Source organism: Thermobia domestica, chromosome 13 (assembly GCF_964235325.1).
Source record: "Thermobia domestica chromosome 13, izTheDome1.hap1.1, whole genome shotgun sequence".
Classification (NCBI taxonomy): domain Eukaryota; kingdom Metazoa; phylum Arthropoda; class Insecta; order Zygentoma; family Lepismatidae; genus Thermobia; species Thermobia domestica.
In genome coordinates this window covers 150,049,997-150,069,219 of record NC_137466.1, presented here as the reverse complement: position 1 = coordinate 150,069,219, position 19,223 = coordinate 150,049,997, and the positions used below count along the sequence as shown (strand labels likewise).

The 19,223-nt window shown below is 34.8% G+C and overlaps 2 protein-coding genes across 2 annotated transcripts in view; one reads left to right on the top strand and one right to left on the bottom strand.

The window, feature by feature from the left end:
- Positions 1-19,223, top strand: part of LOC145668636 (solute carrier family 7 member 14-like) — a 765,309-nt gene that overhangs the window by 180,681 nt on the left and 565,405 nt on the right. The window lies entirely within an intron of this gene.
- On the bottom strand, positions 9,056-11,622 carry LOC145669312 (uncharacterized protein F54H12.2-like). Its single transcript, XM_081737620.1, has 2 exons — positions 9,951-11,622; positions 9,056-9,274 (listed from the first exon to the last, which is right to left on the bottom strand). The coding sequence occupies exon 1, from the start codon at positions 11,261-11,263 to the stop codon at positions 9,953-9,955; it is 1,311 nt and encodes a 436-aa protein (XP_081593746.1). The 5' UTR covers positions 11,264-11,622; the 3' UTR covers positions 9,056-9,274; positions 9,951-9,952.

Sequence of the window (19,223 nt, the reverse complement as noted above, 5' to 3'; positions counted from 1 at the left end):
GTGAGGCTTGTAAACCACATCGGTTTGTTAACAAATTAAATGCAAATGAGGCTTATAAATCACATAAATTTCTTGACAAATTAAACTCAAATGAGACTGATAAACCACACCAGTTTCTTGACAAATTAAACGCAAATGAAGCTTATACCCACAGTTGTTTCTTGACAAACTAAACACAAATGAGGCTTATAAACCACATCCGTTTCTTGACAAATTAATCGCAAACGAGGCTTATAAACCACACCCGTTTCTTGATAAATTATGGCCAATGAGGCTTATAAACTACACCCGTTTCTTGACAAACTAAACGCAAATGAGGCTTGCAGCTTTTTCTTGACAAATTAAACACAAATGAGGCTTATAAACCACGCCCGTTTCTCGACAAATTAAATGAAAATGAGATTTATAAAATACACCCATTTATAGACAAATTAAACGTAAAGAGGTTTATAAACCACACCCGTTTCTTGGCAAATTAAACGCAAATGAGGCTTATAAATTACACCCGTTCTCTCCAATCAGATGTTTTGTTGATATACCACATTCTGTATGTTTATATGCCACACCCATCTCTGAAAAGTGTTATTTCGAGGAAAACATGTGTTTGTTTTTGCTTCTATTTTGAGAAAGGCTTTTTTTATTATCTTACTCGGATAATTGATTTTATTCAAGTATCTTATTCTGTTTAATTACTGGTTTTAATTAAAGTATCATTGGCGCATTTGTGTCTCAAAATTACTTATATTTACGATATTTTAACATCGAGCTAAACTGATGGTTTATTCAAGGAAAAGTATTCATTTTCCTTCTCAAAACCCACTCAACAAGTTGGTCATGAATATTTTTATTTTTCTCTTATGTGCTGGAATAAATGTGTTGAACATAGACCAAATTTTGGCCACTTCTCATGAAAGTAATGTCAAGTTAAATAATACTAGTGAAGTATATGTATTATTATTATTATTATTTTAATACGCATTTGCTACACAAAAGCAGCTTGAGTCCATCCATCCTCTTATGTTAAAAGCTTTTTTTACTGTCTCTGAAAATTTACTAGCTTTTGTGTTGGCCACAGTTCAAAAAACGCTTGAGAGACTGGCTCCAGACCTTTCTCCTTTTCTTCTTCTGTAGCAACATTGCGAAGCTCTTGTTCGCTCTGCTTTCCTGTGGGAATTTATTTATATAATTATATTTTTAAAATAATTACTCTCCTAAAACAATGTCGCAAATTTCATATAAAATAAATTATTAAAAATAAACAAACATTAACATTGTTTTCAAAGATGTAGCGAAAAAGGAGGTCTAATTTATAATTTTAGTTTTCGTTATTATACAATGTAGAGTTGTGTTTGTAACAGCATAGTTTGCAATAGGTTGTTTTAGGTTTATGGTAACAAATTTGGTCTAGTTAGATGCCCAAACGCGTGAACATGAACCAGAAATTTTGCGGGTAGTTCGGAAGTGCTATGTTGAGTTGCAAAGAGGATGTTCTATTGCGTTTATGAATAGTCATTTGGCTCCAAAAGTTACTCTCCTTCGCTGCAAAAACTACACAAACTACTTTTAGAAACACTAAGACACTGTACACATTACCGACACTCTTTGAACACTTCCAGATGACATATATTCACTCCTTGTAGATACTGTGTTGTCCAAGTATGTCCCAGATGTATGAACAAAATGTAAAAATGTGTCCAATCTCTGTTATCGAACTGTTTGCCGAGAAGAAGTGTTTTAAATATGTCATTCTAGATACTGTTTTCAGAGAAGTAAAGCTTTTGGACACGCGAAGCAAACTTTATAAACACTACTTCATCGATTTTCTCTTCAACATCTGTACTGAAAGTATTTCAATGGTGTGTTTTATTTTTTACAGTGTTTGAGGGGACTACATTGATTATAGTTATAGCAAAATAAGTAAAAAGTGCATGACAAAAAGTTTCCGTGTATCAAAGAAAGGAATTTAACACTGTGGTGAATCGCAACAATTGAGTTGATTTTGAGTTTAACGTCCCGTTCAGCAGCGAGGCTATATGAGACGTGGACCTACTGATTAACGTGGAATCCGAACCACATGAGCTCCCGCCGGGAATCGAACCCGGGTCTTCCACGCCAAAGGCGAGTACGCTAACCGCTTAGCCACGGAGGAGCTCTGAATCGCAACAAGAAAAAGGTCCCTTACTATCTCGGAGACCCCAATATTGGGCAACGTTTGTAACGGAGGCCCTGGCGTAGTCGCGATTTGGTACAAAAAATGTGCTTCTTGACAAGGGCGCCGATCCTGGGCGAGGCCAGGGGGCCCGAGCCCCCCCCCCAAAGTTAATGTGGGCCCCCTCATTGTATTTGTGAATATACAATATTTGGCATAATTGTCTTAAAATCCTCGTATGTATGCCGTCTGCATCTGAATGGGCCCCCCAAATTTACAGAGAAATCAGTACCCTTGTTTCCTGATATGCATAAACAACAATAGTAAGAAAAGTTCTACGTTTTACGGCAATCGAAACCACAAAATTGTGCAAAATATACACTTGGTAAACAACATGGAGTTATTATATCGCCATGATTTTCGCGTTGTCGTTCAACCAGGCATGGTGGGTCAGGAGTAAATCACTTAACTCTTCACTCCCTGGTGGTGGTGGTGGGGGTGGAGTCCCTCGGTCGACCCTCGGAAAAATAAGTTAGTGGTGGACAACATTGTGTCCGTGGGTATTCTCAGGGCACTTCTTTTTCCTCTCCCACTCTCATTCTCCAATTACTTCATTATCATTCACCTGTCTTAATCATCTGTCTTTCTTATCCTAACGGGCATAATTGTGGGACACTAAACTGAAAAATTCCATTTCATTCAATACGACAAGACATCCAGTCAGACGTCAAACGCAACAGTGACATACATGGAACGTGTGACATGTGAAATTGGAATTCAATCACTCGTTTACAGTCACTCGTGTGAAATTCTTTAGCACATTTCGATGGATATTTTTTAGTTCCTGTTATTGAAACGAGCTTTGGGCTGTGCGGATTCATACGTTACATGATCCCTATATATCGAAATCTGAATTACATTTTAGGGCATAATGCGGCTTCTAATGATTAGTGTTCCTTACGATAATTTGAGACAAGAAATATGGTAATTCTAGTCCCACTTTCGAGACGAGAACCGAGATGGGACGAGAAGTTTTATGAATCTCCTGGCAAAACTAGTTCATCCATGCCATATATCTCGAACACTGTTACATGATTCATAATATAAAATATAAAACCTTTAAGTGTTCGTATGAATAGACTGAATGTCTTTAAGCATCGTTTACAGATAAACTGGATTGGATTTTGTGTTTAGCGTCCCCTTCAGCAACGACGCTATATGAGATGTGAACCTACAGCTTAATGGGCAGTCTGCGGGAGTCGAATCGTAGTCTCCACGCCAGGGACACGTGCTATGGACGTATTAAAGATACACAAGACATTGCACAATATACTCCAATAATAAATACTATATAATATGATACAATAAACTGGGATTTAGGATTTAGATTTCTGGGCTTTCGGCATCGAAGACCATTTAGCCCTTCACGTTTTGAGGGATGCCGTCCGTCGGCGAGCGCACAATCCGGGGAAAGGAAAGGAAGAAATGTTTGGGGAAGGTAGGAAGCGGCCTGGGACCTATAAATTAGATACTACCCCGGCATTTGCCTAGTGTGAATGAGGAAAACCCATGAAAACCTCATTCAGGGTGGCTGGCCTGAAAAAGTGTTTTACATTTTTTCGACCGAGTACCCCCACCGGAAATGGAACCTGGGACCGTTCGCACCGAAGGCGAGAGCGTTAGAGACTACGCTACGCAGGGCCACCGATACAATAAACTGCAATAACGAATTAAATATTATTATATCACAACCTTCCTGAGCCTCTCGGGACGTGCAATGTCTTCGATAACTTTTTTTTACGAAATTTATAAAAAAAAATCATGACGTAAATTTTGTACATCGATTTACAAAGCGAGGCGAGAAAAATTTTGGGTCTAGGCGAGGAAAGTTTTTTTTTTTTGAGAATTGAAGCGAGATTAGGAAGAATTCGTCTAGAATTCAGACGAGACGAGAAAACATTATTTCGATGCTCGTCTTCTCGTGGGCAACACTACTACTGATCGTATCCTCATTTTCTTCGTTAAATTTGAATAATTAACATGCTCTGAGGTTTTATTTTTTAAATCCTTCTCCCGTTATGTGTTATTATTATTGCTATTTTTAAATTTATTTTCTAGTTATATATTTTATATATTGTTATTTATTCAATAAGCCTTTTCACGTCCTCTGTTATTATTTCATCTCTTTTCTGATTGTTTATTTTATTTTAATGTCTTATTTTTGACAAATTTATACTTGGACTTCACTTATTTATGGGTTTTATTTTGAATTTTTCTATCCACTGAATATGTCGGTTATTGTCTTCATCTTGATGAAACCCAATAGCCTCTCTGCTAACTTCATCATTAAACATTTAGTAATCAATCAATCTACATACCAAAAAACTTATTTTATATGTATGTCCATCTGTCCGTCTGAACGTATGAACACTCACCTAGATCAGTGGTTCTCAACCTTTTTAGACTGATGTCACACATTACTGTACACTTACGACATCGCGCCACACTTGTTTGATATATTAAAATTATATAAATTTCACGTCAGAGAAATACGCAGAGTTTCATCAAGCGGGTGTCAAGCATTCAAACTCATTTTTTTCAGCACAAGCAGGATTTATTTAAATCTTAATATAGTAAAAGTTTCTTTTCCCATAATATCTTGCTCAATGGGGTTAAAATCCTGATACTCTCCTTATGGAGAACGCCACTGATAACAAAGTGAAACTATAAGTTTCTAAAAGATAATGACTCTATTGTAATGATCATACAATACAATTTGTCTCTAAATTGATTCTGACTAATTGGCTCATTAAATTCCCAAATTTCACGACATACTTTATGAGACTGCGTGAGACATCAGTGCGTCGAGACATAACGGTTCAGAACCACTGACCTAGATACCTCCCCGTTCAACGTATCCGCAACAAATTTTAAAGTTAGGGTTTCCCTAAGATTCTCTAAGCAAGAGGGTTCCAATTTTCTTTCTACTTTCAAAAATAAGGACGGGCGATTTTGTCGAAAATGGGTCTAATAATTTTATTTATTTTTCATAAAAGTAATTTTCCCAGGAAAAAATCAATAGAAGGAGTAATTCACTCTTGGGTGAGTTTCTTCCGGTCGATTTTCTCGAAAACAACTCTTGTATTTTTGTTTGTATTTTGAGTCGAGTTGATTTTGAGATTAACGTCTCGTTCAGCAGTTAGACTATATAAGACGTGGACCTACTGATAAACGTGGAATCCGAACCACATGAACTCCCACCGGGAAGCGAACCCGGGTCTGCCATGCTAAAGTTGCGTACGCTTATCGCTTAGCCACTAAGGAGCTCGTTTGTTCATATTTTGTAAATAAAAGTTTTACTAATGACCTTACAATATGGAATCATGGAAATATTCACAAGAGGTAGTTTAGTCTCTTCGGGGTGAGCTTCTTTTTTACGACAATTTTCTCAAAAGCAACTCAGGCAATTTTTGTTCATGTTTTGTAAATAAATATCCCACTATTAGTTCTTTAACATGAAATCATTCATTAATCATGCAAAATTTCGGAAAGGATAGTTTATTCTCATGGATGAGTTCTTTTCGAACAGTTTTCTCGATACTCGATTATGCGATCTTAGTTTCTATTCTGTAAATAAATGATTCATTAATAATCTTATGATTACTGAAATTATTCATTAATTATAAAAAATCCACCTCAAAAGTTGGATTTCTCACACTGAGAAAAAAAATTGTAGGTGGCATACTTAAAAACGTAGGTTACATTCGTAATTCCTGTAGTTTCTGGACTTAACGTACAACCGTATATAACATCCTGCAGCAAACGTATAGCTGAAAAAGTATGTATTATACGTACTGTCTGCATAAGTGCAATGACGTCATTCGTGTGACGTCATCTGCAGTAACAAGTATATACGGAGGTGATATCTAGCTTTGTGACGTCAGGGTCGTATGTAGCATGTGGGTTAATAATGACGACATACACTGACTATCAGGACGGAGCATGATTTCAAGAAGTATGCAATATACGTTCTGTACGTATGTTTCTTGCGTTCAACCCCGAGACAGCATCTATATTGTACTTGTGCCCCATACGTACGACTAGATACAGTATACGTATTGTACGTATGTATTATACAGATTTTCCTTATGTCGCACACAGCTTGTCCAGATACAGCATACAGAATATTCGTATGCACCATACAGAGTGCATATATGTAGCTTACAGACTGTCTGCATGCAGCATATAGATTATACGTATGTCGCGTACAGGTTGGCCATATGTAATGTATAGATCGGATGTATATAGCTAATAGGTTGTCCATATGAAATATACAGATTTTACCTGTATCGAATACGTATTGCCTTCTTGTAATGTATGGATCGGACATATGCAGGATCTAGAGTGTACGTATAGTGCACCATTATTAAAGTGCTGCAACATACTGCAAAGTGCATGATACATTCTTACTGTAATGTTGTCAAATATTGTTTTACTCTGTATGAAAACAAAAATAGCTTAAAATATGGAGTAGATGTACCCCACTTGGGACGGCTGAGTCAGCGAAATTTGATCCTGTTTTCCTGGAATTGGGAGGCAAGTTTCGACAAGCCTTTAGTTGCTATGGTCATAGCCTTTTACGGCTACCAGAGAAGTGCGTGGGAAAATTTTGGTTTATTTGACCCCCCGTCACCCCCTACTCCTCTTTAGTTGCTATGTTCATAGCCTTTTACGGTTACCACAGAAGCCCGTGGGAAAATGTTGGTTTGCTGTTGCTATGCTCATAGTCTTGGACGCCCGCTAGATGTAGAAAACAAGATAAAACATGAATTTTCGTGTTCTTGTCGTTTATTGGTTAATAATTTGAATCCCCAAACCCCTCACCCCTCCTGCGAAGAGCGTAAGCGGAACGTATGTGCTTGTGTAGATCATTCTGTTAGCAGCTGTTGCAAAGGAAGAAACGTCAAAAATTTAAAGATGTCATCGTCAATGAGTTTATTAGATAAGCTTAATAAGCCATCAATGGTACCCTTTACAAAAATGCGAGATTTGGAGATTGGAGTACCATTTCGTATTGTAAACTGTGAGATAATTACAACGGTATATGGTAGGAAGGCCTGTGTGACATTTGAAGGAGGTGAAAAAGTGATTTTACCTGGACGTTGTACTGAAAAATTGGAAGCAGATAATGGTGCATTATTAACGTATTTACAAAGTGGGAATGTCTGTTTAATATATAAAGGAATGAAGATTAATGTATCTGGACGTAACATGCACGATCTTGAATTTACTGAACTGGTTTACTCATCGTAAGTGTATGATACCATGTACAAACAAGATGAAACATGAATTTTCCTCTTCGCCCCTCCTCTTCATGCATGCGCAGTCATCTGTATGCATAGTGTCGTTATTCTGTGCTGACCAGCGACTGGAGTAACATGTCTTTGAGTGCTTGTGCGTCAACTATGGATACCAAGAAAGAGTACTTGTTAAATGTTGAATATGGACTTAATTCAATGAAAACCAAATTAATTTGTATCGGACTGGATAGTGATACATTTGAACCAGTGATTCGTGTTGGCAAAGGACTTGTGTTTGGAGTGGAGTTAAATTTGGCAGAGTGGGAGAAACTTGTACATTTAACCCCATTTGTTACGGACTATTTAAATTCTCAAGTGGAAATTACATTTATAAAATCTCTTGGTCGAAAAAACGAACTGGTGGTACGAAAACTAATGGGTGAAAAATTAGTGATGTTAGAGAAGAAAGGAACACTTCATGCTCCTCGAAACACTGTGTACTTAACTTCAAGTGATTGGCTTTATTTCTTGGAAATATTACCGTGTATTGAACATGCTGTGAAAAACAGTAAAGTTTGTAGTGTTGTGCTACGTGAATATTTTGACTTGTGTACAGATACTATTCGTAATCATGTACAATTGCAGTGTCTTACATGCAGAGGACTTGCCGGAATCCATACCTGTGTAGATGAACAGAGTATTATTAATGGTATGAACATTAGTTTTCCAAGTGTCTCTCTTGATAAGAACAGTGATGTGAACATTGATGGTGAACGATTAAAATTGGAAATGAAAGTATTTTGCAAACAAAAACTCATAGATTCAATTATGGCTGATTTATTTGATAGTGTATCGACACAGCCATGGTGGGGGGAAACCGAAACTCAGCCTTCGGAGGGTATCAATGAAGTGAACGACTCTTCATAAAGAAGGAGAAATTGATTTGTTTTTTTCATGTATGCTAAAGAACGTAATATTAAATGTAATAAAAAATATATATAGTGAAAAGTGAAATGTTTTATTTGTGTGTGTGTTTTGTGTTCGTTTCATACACCTCAATATGATAGGATTTTAAAGTTTTTTATAAGAAAAAAATCCTAACATATTTTTTCCTCGTATATTATAAGTGATACGTATAATAATAATAATAATGAATTCAAATTCTTGAAATGAATGTTAAAATAAAAATTAGTATTTGAAATTATTATTATTATACAACATTGTCTTAAGTATGATAGGACTTTTTTTAATTTTTAAAAAGGGACTAAAATAATTAATATTAAAATTTTAAAAAACAAAAGTCCTATCATAATAATAATAATATTGAATTCACATACTTGATTTAATTTACGAAAGAATAACTGATTAAGTATTTGAATTCATTATTATTATTATGTAGCTATATGATTACATCATTGAATTAAAAATCAGTTTTAGAATCTTTTTTTTTAAATTCTTTAATTCAATGACTTAAAAATATGTTTTATGATATGTGTATTTAATTACATAACTGATCATAAAACATATTTATTTATTAGGAAACGGAGAAAATAAGAAATAAAACATTTGTTTTCAAAGAGAAAAAATAATACAAAGTGTTTATTGTTGATGAAAATATTTACACAATTAAAACGACGGTAGGTATAGTACATTTTAAAAGAACGTTAGATTTTGTTTCCATTGTTCACGTGTTGATAACTTCACAACTGCCATATACTGTTCACTGATGATACTACTGCTGTTGATGTTGATGATGAAACGTAGATAGAAGTCAATCTTTACATTGAAGATGATGTCCATACACACGATGACGATCTTTTACTCTCTGAAATGAAAAAAAATTGAAAAACAAACTTAAAATTTATTTTATCTATAATCATGAACAAATAATAATACATACAAACACATTATAATAAAGAAGAAGAAGAAGAAGAAATGGCTACCTGCAATAATATGAAAAGAAAGTAATCAAAACAAACGAAGAAGAAGAATGAAGACATGGTTACCTGTAAAAGTAAATACAGCAAACGACGATCATTTTTTTCTGGAGTTGATGAGAAAGTGTAATGAAATTCATTTAAGGACTTTCCTTTAGCTTTGAAGCATAGGAAAAGATATGAATAATGCCCACATAGGGATGATTTTACACTTTGAATTTGTTTATTATTAAATGTATAAGAAGTGGAATTTCTACGTAGAAATTGAATATGATGCATTACATATGGAGGAAATCCAAATGTATCGAAGTAATGGGCACGGCCATCAGTATGAATATATACGGAAATCCAGTGTGTGCCAAGTTTGTTCGAGGGATCTGTATTTATGATGATAGCTGCAGGTAGTGGAACATGTGCTGGTAATTCATTGGCTGCATATACGCCAACGAAATGATTGTGAAATAAAGAATTTGTTTGCAAAGCATTCAATAAATCTAGTGTAGAGGACATCATGTATAAAAATGCAGACATGTACATATATGATATGATATTTAAATAACGTACCTTTAAAAATCCATGATGATGTTCCTCTGATGATCCACTTCTAAGAGAGATTGGAATTCTCCATACACAATGCAGGAGATAGGTGCTGGTAGAGGCTTCGTAAAATGAACTTCCAGACGAACACACCCATGACGTATAAGATTCCAATGCTGCACAGCGCTGGCTTCTCCATCTTGAGTAATGTCGAAAACAAAGATAGTGTATCCTTGAGGAAAGTCAAGGCGAGGAATATTGTTGCCATGATTGGAAAAGTGAATGCCTGATCCACAGAATAAGGTATGATATGAGGAAACATAGAGGTTGTTTTCGAAAATTGGTTGTAATGGTTTTGAAGGTACAGGTTTTCCATCAATGTATAGAGAGAAGAAATTGATGTCAAAATGTTTGAAATGAAATGGATTTGAAGTTATTGTTCCTGTATAGGCATCATTTTGTGTGAACGCCACAATCACACGAGTTGGTAATACTCCCATAAATAAATTATCAATTGTTTTTGATTGAAGATCCTTTGGAATGACGAACGACTTCATTTGCACTCTTGTGAGAGGATATTTGGCTGTTGTTGATTGTAGAAGCTTGTTATGTGCTAGTTTTATTGTAGGACTAACATTAATCTTTTTAATATGTAAAGCAGCGTCTAAAATGTTCACTTTAGCCTCAACAGACGCATCACTAGCGATGAGACAAAAGTTTGGCTTTGCAGGAATTAACTTGAGACGTAATTCTACTCCTTGGATTAAAAATTTATCTTGATTAAAAATATCACAATGAAGATGTCCAAGCATGTCGAATTTTGCACTTTTTTTTGTTAATTCATAACGTTGTTGAAATCCTTTATTACCACTAGATGTTGCATCCATATGTCCAGCAGTATCTTGAAACCAGAATGCACATTGAAGATGAGTATTTTTAGCAGAATCATCATAATTTAACAGTTTTTCAATGTATGATCGATATGGATGATTATGAGATGGAAATGAAATCAGTTTGTTATTTAAATACACTTCCACTTCACTGAACATAGAATTTAAAAAGTCATTAATAGGAGCCACAGCTTTATCACTTTCACCAAATGCTGATCCATCAGGCTTAACGATTTGAGCTTCGATGTAAAGAAGAGTATGTGGTAGATCTATGTATTCATCACTTGTTCCTGGGATGACAAACTCTATAGGAGCATTATCAGCTAGTGAACTGATTGGTTTGTATGTAACGACATGATTATCCAATATACTGGTTTGCGTTGGTTTTGTAGAAAAAATATCTAGTTCACTTTTTACACACTCGCAGGATTGATGATGTAAGAAAGCCATAATGGTGATGATTTAATCAAAGATATCGTGTGATAACTTCCTCTTCTTATAAGACTGATTTTTCTTTGTTTTCTGTGTACGTTTCCTCTTGCCCTTCTTCTTCTTGCGCTTGATGATGTGTAATGGTGAAGGGTTAAAGATGGAATGATGTGTAATTCTTCTTTTCCTTCGTTGATATCCAGATCCTAGCATAGATTTCAGTTTATTTTTTGCTTTGTCTTGCAAGACGGATCTCGCTTCACCCATTCGTTGATGAAAGGATTCGTTAATAGGTTGATTGTCGATGATGACATCAGTAATAACGTTTGCTCCAGATTTTAATAATTCCTTTCCTACTGTTTTAGCTCCTTGTTTTACTAGTGGCATGACAGAACGAAATAATCCTCCAAGGAAACTTCCAATACCATGTCCAACTTGATAAGGGGAGCCAACATAAACGTTTCCAGTTCCAGAAAGAGCTTGTTTTTGATAATATTGTAAATATGGATTATTCATATTTGTCGATGTTGACGCACTGGTCGAAAATGTAGTTTAACGCATACAGTTCCGAAAGTGAATGCCAGTGGAGAGCCTGTACTATCTCTTATATCTATTTTGATGTGTTCAAAATGCATCTTCTCTATAGGCACATAATGTGGAGGATTAAAAATTTCTATAACACTACTTCCAAATGTATGATTCACAGGATTCATATTTATGATACGTAATAATGGTGCTACTGTATCTCCAACAAATACAGATTGAATTATATCACAATACACATACATTGTAGATGGAAGTCCTAAACGTAAATTTGGAATGCTTTGGCCTTGTTGCATATCCTTTAAATCAACGCTTGGATCAAACCCCAACATCGCACTAACACTTGGTGATAATGCAACGTCTACATCTATGTCTTTATGAAGACGTCGTATAAAACAGGTATTACTCTCACGAGTATAAGAAATATGTAAATTTGTGAATCTGTTGTACGTATTTATTATCTTTATCAATTCTGATATGTCAGTGTAATAACGTACAGGAATAGTTATAAATTTCCATTCATCACTTTTTGCAGGTTTGTAAAAAATTTTATTATTTTCGTCATTAATATTTAATATTGAATGAGGATAATGAATTTCAACAATAGCCACTTCCCACTTTTCATGGAATTCCATTCTTTGATGAAGTTTCGTAGTGTATGATGTTAAGGTGTTGTCAGGAAAATATTCCATAGAACTATTACTGGGAAGCGTAACGTAAAAATCTCCATCAGGTTCCATTGTACTTCTCGATCTTCTTTACGGATGATGCAGGTATCCAGGAATCGAAAGAAGAAGGATATCCTTTCCAATGAACAAGATATTCTTTTCTGCTGCCTTTTCTTCTTGTACGTATGATTTTATCTATGTAAAATGTCTTTGATAACGTCACAGGTTGTAATTCCTCTCTGTAAAATAATCCATCCAGTGGTTCCTTGTTTAAATCTTCAATTTCATAAACAGGTGGATCTCTCGGTATTATCTTCTTCACTTTAAATATTTCCCAAGTCCAATTTTGCATATATCCTTTATCAAATGTACGTTTAGTTTTACTAATTCGTACTGTATCACCAATCTTAAGATGTTTTGAGAAATTTGGATTCTTCTTCTTCTTCTTCTTTATTTTATTATCATATTGATTATGCCATACTTGTAATAGGTTATTTTGAGAAACATTTGCAGGTGACATCTTTATGCTTGAATGATAACCTTCATTGTATGATTTCACAAGAAGAGGTAATACATTTAAATAATTATACGTTTGATACTTTGTAAAATACTTCCACATTTTTTCTTTTAGAGTTCTGTTAAAACGTTCTACAATACTAGCTTTTATATCAGGATTTTTAGTTGTAATATGTTTTATTTTGTTGTGCACTAAATACTTCTGTATTGTTTTATTAGTAAACTCACTTCCTTTATCTGTTCGGAATGTAATTGGTTTTCTGTCTTTGAACACAATTTGCAATGCTTTTAAGACATCATTTGTACTTTTAGATTTTAATGGCACAGCCCATGCATATCGACTGAACACATCTATCACTGTAAGAATATAACGATATCCATCATTAAATTTATGAAGAGATTGAAGATCATTAATATCACTTTCCCACTCATCATCAATGTTATTCACTACATAGAAATCTCTTTTAAAACGACGACGTACAGGTTTGTGTAACGTATATGTTGTTTGTTGCAGTAACCATCTTCTTATACATTGTATAGGAATTTTCTTCCTTGTAGCTATCCACAATTTTTTAACAGTTGAAAACGAGGCAGGATGTGAAGGGTTGTAGTAAATCTTGCTTAACTGTTTGTTTACGGTTTCCACCTTGACCATACTGGACGTTTACAGGTACGTTTCCTTTTCCTTATAGGAGATATTACTTTTTCCTTTTCTTCTTCTTCTTCTTCTTCTTCTGCTTCTTCGTCGTCTTCTGCAAACGATTTCAGAGGTATTTTTTCCCTTGACGATGATGCTGTTGGCGATGCTTTAGTTCGTCGTAAAATATATGACAAACGTTTTGGATTTCCAATAAGTTCTTGAGGTGTGTTATTAGAAGATAAATAATTACAAAATTTCTCCCATCCCGGTGGATTTGTGTGTTTCCGGGGTCGCGACACATCAGAAATTAAATCTACAATGTGAGATCCTTCTAGTTTATCACCTCTGATGTAAACAGTTCCTTTATTATCCCACGTGATATTATCATCATGTTTCATTCTATGTAGTAGTAATTCAGCTCTTTTACGAAACATTTTGGGTATAGATAATAATATTTCTTCTTCTACTTCAGGCTTCTCTGATTTAGTTGACGTAATTGAAAGTGTCACAGGTTCTTCTTGTTTTCGTATTAAATGTAAATATTTTTGAAGAATATTATTATACTGATTCCACTTTTCTTCATCACTAAGCGATGATAACTGTAAAATCTCTTGCATTTCTTGATCCAAATTAGATTCACGTTTCTCCAGGGCTGATGATGATGATGTTGCTGGTGTTTGTATACGATTCAGAACTTCAGGTGGAACTAAAATCATCTTCTTTGCGTGTTCCATTGTACTAACGGAATAGTAAACTTGATAATGCACCAGTTAAAATAGGAGCTAATAATGCCGGTAGGAATCCACCCTGCTGCTGTACTAATAAATGCTTCTTCTTCTTTTGGATGGAGTTTCCTTTCTTCACAAGATATCGAAGCGTCCTCTTGTATCGCTTTAATCTTGCTTTCTGTGTCTTTGTAAGAGGTACATTCCCTTTTAATACATTATAACAACATTCGCAAATACTTCGAATCACTGAAGAGTCTGCATTGGCCAGTATAGCTTTACGTAATTTAGGATTTGCTTTGCTCAGCGTACGAAGAAGATCTCCGTGTTTTACTCTTGGAGACATATTGTCAGAATGAAGAAACACAGTTTAAAACAAACATTATAAACACATCTTCTTCTTCTTCTATTTCGATGGAACATAAACGTAATGATAAATATCATCAGGAAAAATATTTGTTTGAAAACGAAGTTCATCTGGCGTATCCTGTTTTAAATCAATAAAGAAATATCCATATGGTAACTTTGTTGCGTCGTTGAAACTTTCTTGAAGAAATTTTGGATTCTCAGGAGTTAATTGATAACTCAAATGTTTAATTTGTGATTTATCTCTTGGATTTTTAAATAATACGAGATAAGAACAATTTAAGCTCATATCTCTGCTTCCTTTTCCCTGATGAAATATGTTTTGTGTAATAAATAGTACACTAAGATTTCTATGATGAGAACCCTTTGTAAAGAAATCAACTATATTGCGGTTCACTTCACACATTTGATCATCAATAATAATAAGATGTGGTCCAGTTTCAGGTAAAAAGTCTTTTGTTCGAGGTAATCCTTCAATAAATTGTACTTTTTTCGAAATTTCTCTGTATGCATTTTGCCATTCTGCATAGTACCAATAAATATGACGAAACGATGTATTAACCATACGTGATAAATTGGACAGGAATCGTATTACAAAGGAAGTTTTTCCACATCCACTTGGTCCGGCAACAATACATGAAAAGGGATGTTTCCACGTCGTGTCCATGTTAAAGAATATGATCATTCTTTCTTCATACGTATATTTATAAAGGGCCTTATTACATTTCTCTTCTTCTTTTGTTGGAAGTAGTGTAGCCATATGGAAGAGTATCATATGAATTTGGTATTCTACGTCGTTTAATATAATTTATCTTATAAATTTTTGTTTCGGGCATACTGACGATAGTATGGTCTTTCCTGCGGCAAATTTTTTTCTCATTGGTAATTTTTACTTCCGTGGGACGAGATTCTTCCTCTTCTTCTGCAACCTCTTCATTATCTACTATCATTTTCTTCATTACATCAAAATTTAGGTGTTTTGAAGATTCATAGTTTAATGAAAAGCCTCGTATCTTGCATACTTGAAACTCCTTCTTCGTGCTGGGATCAAAAATACGTAAGCTGTAATTCTTCGGGCCCGCCGATACATATTCTGAAATATAGGCTTCTTTACCATATTCGAGGACTTCATTTGTTAAATCGCCTAAAAAGTCACCAGTTGGAATTGTACTTTCACCAGGTTTTTGCGTATAAATGACGGAATCAGTATCAAAATATAATACTCTTTCTTGTAGTTGATCTAAATATTTGTACAATTCTAATCTTGCTTGTGCTGTTGTGTATGCGGCTATGACAACATTTACTGTTGGTAGTGAAACAGGAACGTCATCGGTGTATTGCCAATACACATATAACATGTCATCATTTACTGGAAATATTTGATGAACATCTATATCATGAGATGTTAATTTCTCATATAATTCCTTGGGTTCATTAATAATGCTGACATGACCCATGTTCTCACGTTGACCAAATTTTCCCCAAAATGAATTTAGCATTAATTTAGCTAAACTTCTAAGTGCTGGATTATGTTTAATTTTGTTCTCATCTAGACGTATTCCTTCCTTTTCATAAAATTGCTGAATGTACTTCTTCTTTAATTCATCTGTTTCACACCATGATGGCCATCCACTAGCTTCTGTTTTTGCTTTCAGGAAGGTGTTTATGTATTCTGCAAATAAGCCGCCACTTTTTGTTTTTTCATCATATTGAACAACGTCATATGCCCATATTTCATGAATATCTATTATTTTGTATCCTTTTTCTAATGCCTTTCTTACTTCATCTGCTACCCATGTTCCATGTAGCACTCGGTCTTCATCGTTGTGATTACAAGGTGCTTGGTTTAATTCATCACAACATGAACGGCAGAGTGGAAACATCAATCTATCATTTGATTTATAAGGGAGGACAGGATGAAACAGTTGTTTTGGAGGTAAAATACTGAGCTTAACTAATCCTTCTACTTCTTCAATGGTTGGAATATTTGAATCTCCAGGCAGATAGATAATAGGATGACGAATTGGAAACTTCTTAGTCTTAGAGATAAATGGGTACAATGAAATAACATCTTTGTATTTTATGGTTTCTCCTTCAGATTCTTGTGCTTTATGATACAAACGTATGGCATTCACACGTCCTCCATAAAAAGCATCACGAGGATTTAATGGTGTTTTCTTTGTATACGGATGATTACTAACATACTTCTTCATCTCTTCATTTCCTGCCAATTGTTTTTTAAATTCACAACCCCATATTTCATGCACTTCACAACCAAAATCTTTTAATTTTTGGATTTTCTTCTTTGTTGCTTCATATCGAAATTCCATGGTATCTGTAACATTATTATAGATGGGTTTATCTCTGTCGTTAGGGTAGCAGTAGATACAACCATGTGTGAAATCGCCTTCATACTCCCAGACGTGTATTTTTCCTGTATTGGGATCTGTCCATACACCATCTACTTTCATTGATGCTATTCGTTTTTCCTTACTACGTGCAGCATTGGTAATTTGGATGTTTCTGTTTTTTTCTTCCCAAGCTATCCATTGTACTGCTTCAACTGATTGTACATCTCTCCATCGATATCCGTTCTTTGGTATGATACCAATTGTATTTTCCTTTAAGAAATTTCTACGATACACTAAATTACATGCACTGGCAATTGTAATACATTCAAGTAAGGGATTGACATTAGTTTCAGATTCAAATGTATTCATAAAGGAAATACAGGCTTGACGTAATACCTCGACATCCTGTACACAATACTTGATGAGTTCTTCTTTCATTTTAAAGATGTCGTTTTGATGTTCGGTATACCATTGGAGAAACTTACGTCTTTCGTCTACTTTCATAGTATCTGCTCCATAATATTTAATGTCTGGAAGCGGCCCTTCATAGGTTTGGTTCTCACGTCGATTAAAGAAGTGTGGGAAATATCCTTTGCACGATTGAAGCCCAAATGCACCACTTAATTTACTTAAGGGCATAGGAAGAAAGCTTAGTGAATCGATGAAGGTTACGTTTCCTATTTTAAGAGAGAGAATTTTTGCTCCATTCATGATTACTTCTGGAGTCCAATTCATCTTCTCAACCATGGTCTTAATGATGAAATGTGCGTCATATCCCTTTGAATTATGGGCAACACAGATTACTGATTTAATGTTTGGTCGACGTTGTTGAAGATGTTTTAGAAAATCTTCTATTACATTTTCTCCGTCAAAAATATTTTCTCGCTTTCCACAAATGACACAATCATTCTTGATGTTGTTATCTTCATAACACTGATAACATACATGTTGACTAACCAAAACATTAGGTATGTGTTCATATATGTTTGCGTCCTCCTCTTCTATTTTCGTATCTTGTGTGCATTCAATATCATAAAACACAATCATAGATTTCTTCTCCATCATAATTTTTTCATTGGCTTTTTTCGATTTTCTTCTTTCATTCACTTTCATGTAACATTCATGATTGGGTGGTACTATATCATAGCAAATATTGCAATAAGTTTCTCCACATACGTGAGAACCTTTCTCTTTCACTACATAAATTTTCAAACACAGGGTACAGCATTTCACAATGGAACATAAAGGCTTTCCATTTTGATACGGCGCTGACTTGTGATAGTCATAGCATGTCTGGCCATAAAATTCTCGATTACAATCATTGCAAGTAATATGGGTTTCTTTAAAGTTACATGGTGGCTTCTGATGACAACGAAAACATACAGCTGTACAATGTTTCAAATGTGCATGCTTCTTTTCATATTTCTTATGACAGCTTTCGCAATAAAACTTACAGCTAAAACATGCTGTCAAGCTTTCAATGACGTTGTAGTGGTTATTTATGAACAGTAAATTTAAAGCAGTTCTCTCGTTATCACTTGGTGGAGCTTCAAACATAACATCACTTCCTGAAAAACCCCTATACACTGTGATTTTATAATCCTTTAAATATTCCTGAAATTTACGAATTTCAGGAATTCCACCACCATGACTAAGATCTACATCGGCAGCTTCACACAGATCTTCTGCTTCTTTTTCTATGATATATTTACTTTGATGTTTTACATATCTAATGTATTCAGTTTGATTTCTTCCCTTGTATTTTTTCAGTCCTATGGCAACGACGATTGCATGTGCTAAACAGCTTGTGCCTTTATTCTTAATTGTGATAATACCACGTTTTGCCTGTACATATTCATCAGTATTCATAACATGTTGTTTCAAACGTCCTTGTCCTCTTGGCATACGTACATGATGAAAATTCACGATGCAATCTTCATTTATAAGAAAAGCCGCATTACTTTGCAGTACTTTCTCATAACTTATCCATAGAACTTCTGCTGAGAGATTTCTTGCTTCTCTGAATGACAACCAAAATGGACGGTGTCCTTCTCTCTCATTTGTGATTGTTATTCCTACGTAATCATGCTGGTCCACATTACGTAGCAAATAATCTATTAGTGCCCGTAGACTTGCTTCAATTGCCGTAAAAGGGTTTTCATCTGCACACAC

Excerpts from the sequence above, each read along its gene's own strand:
- LOC145669312 (XM_081737620.1), bottom strand. The coding sequence starts at position 11,263 with ATGGCTTTCTTACATCATCAATCCTGCGAGTGTGTAAAAAGTGAACTA.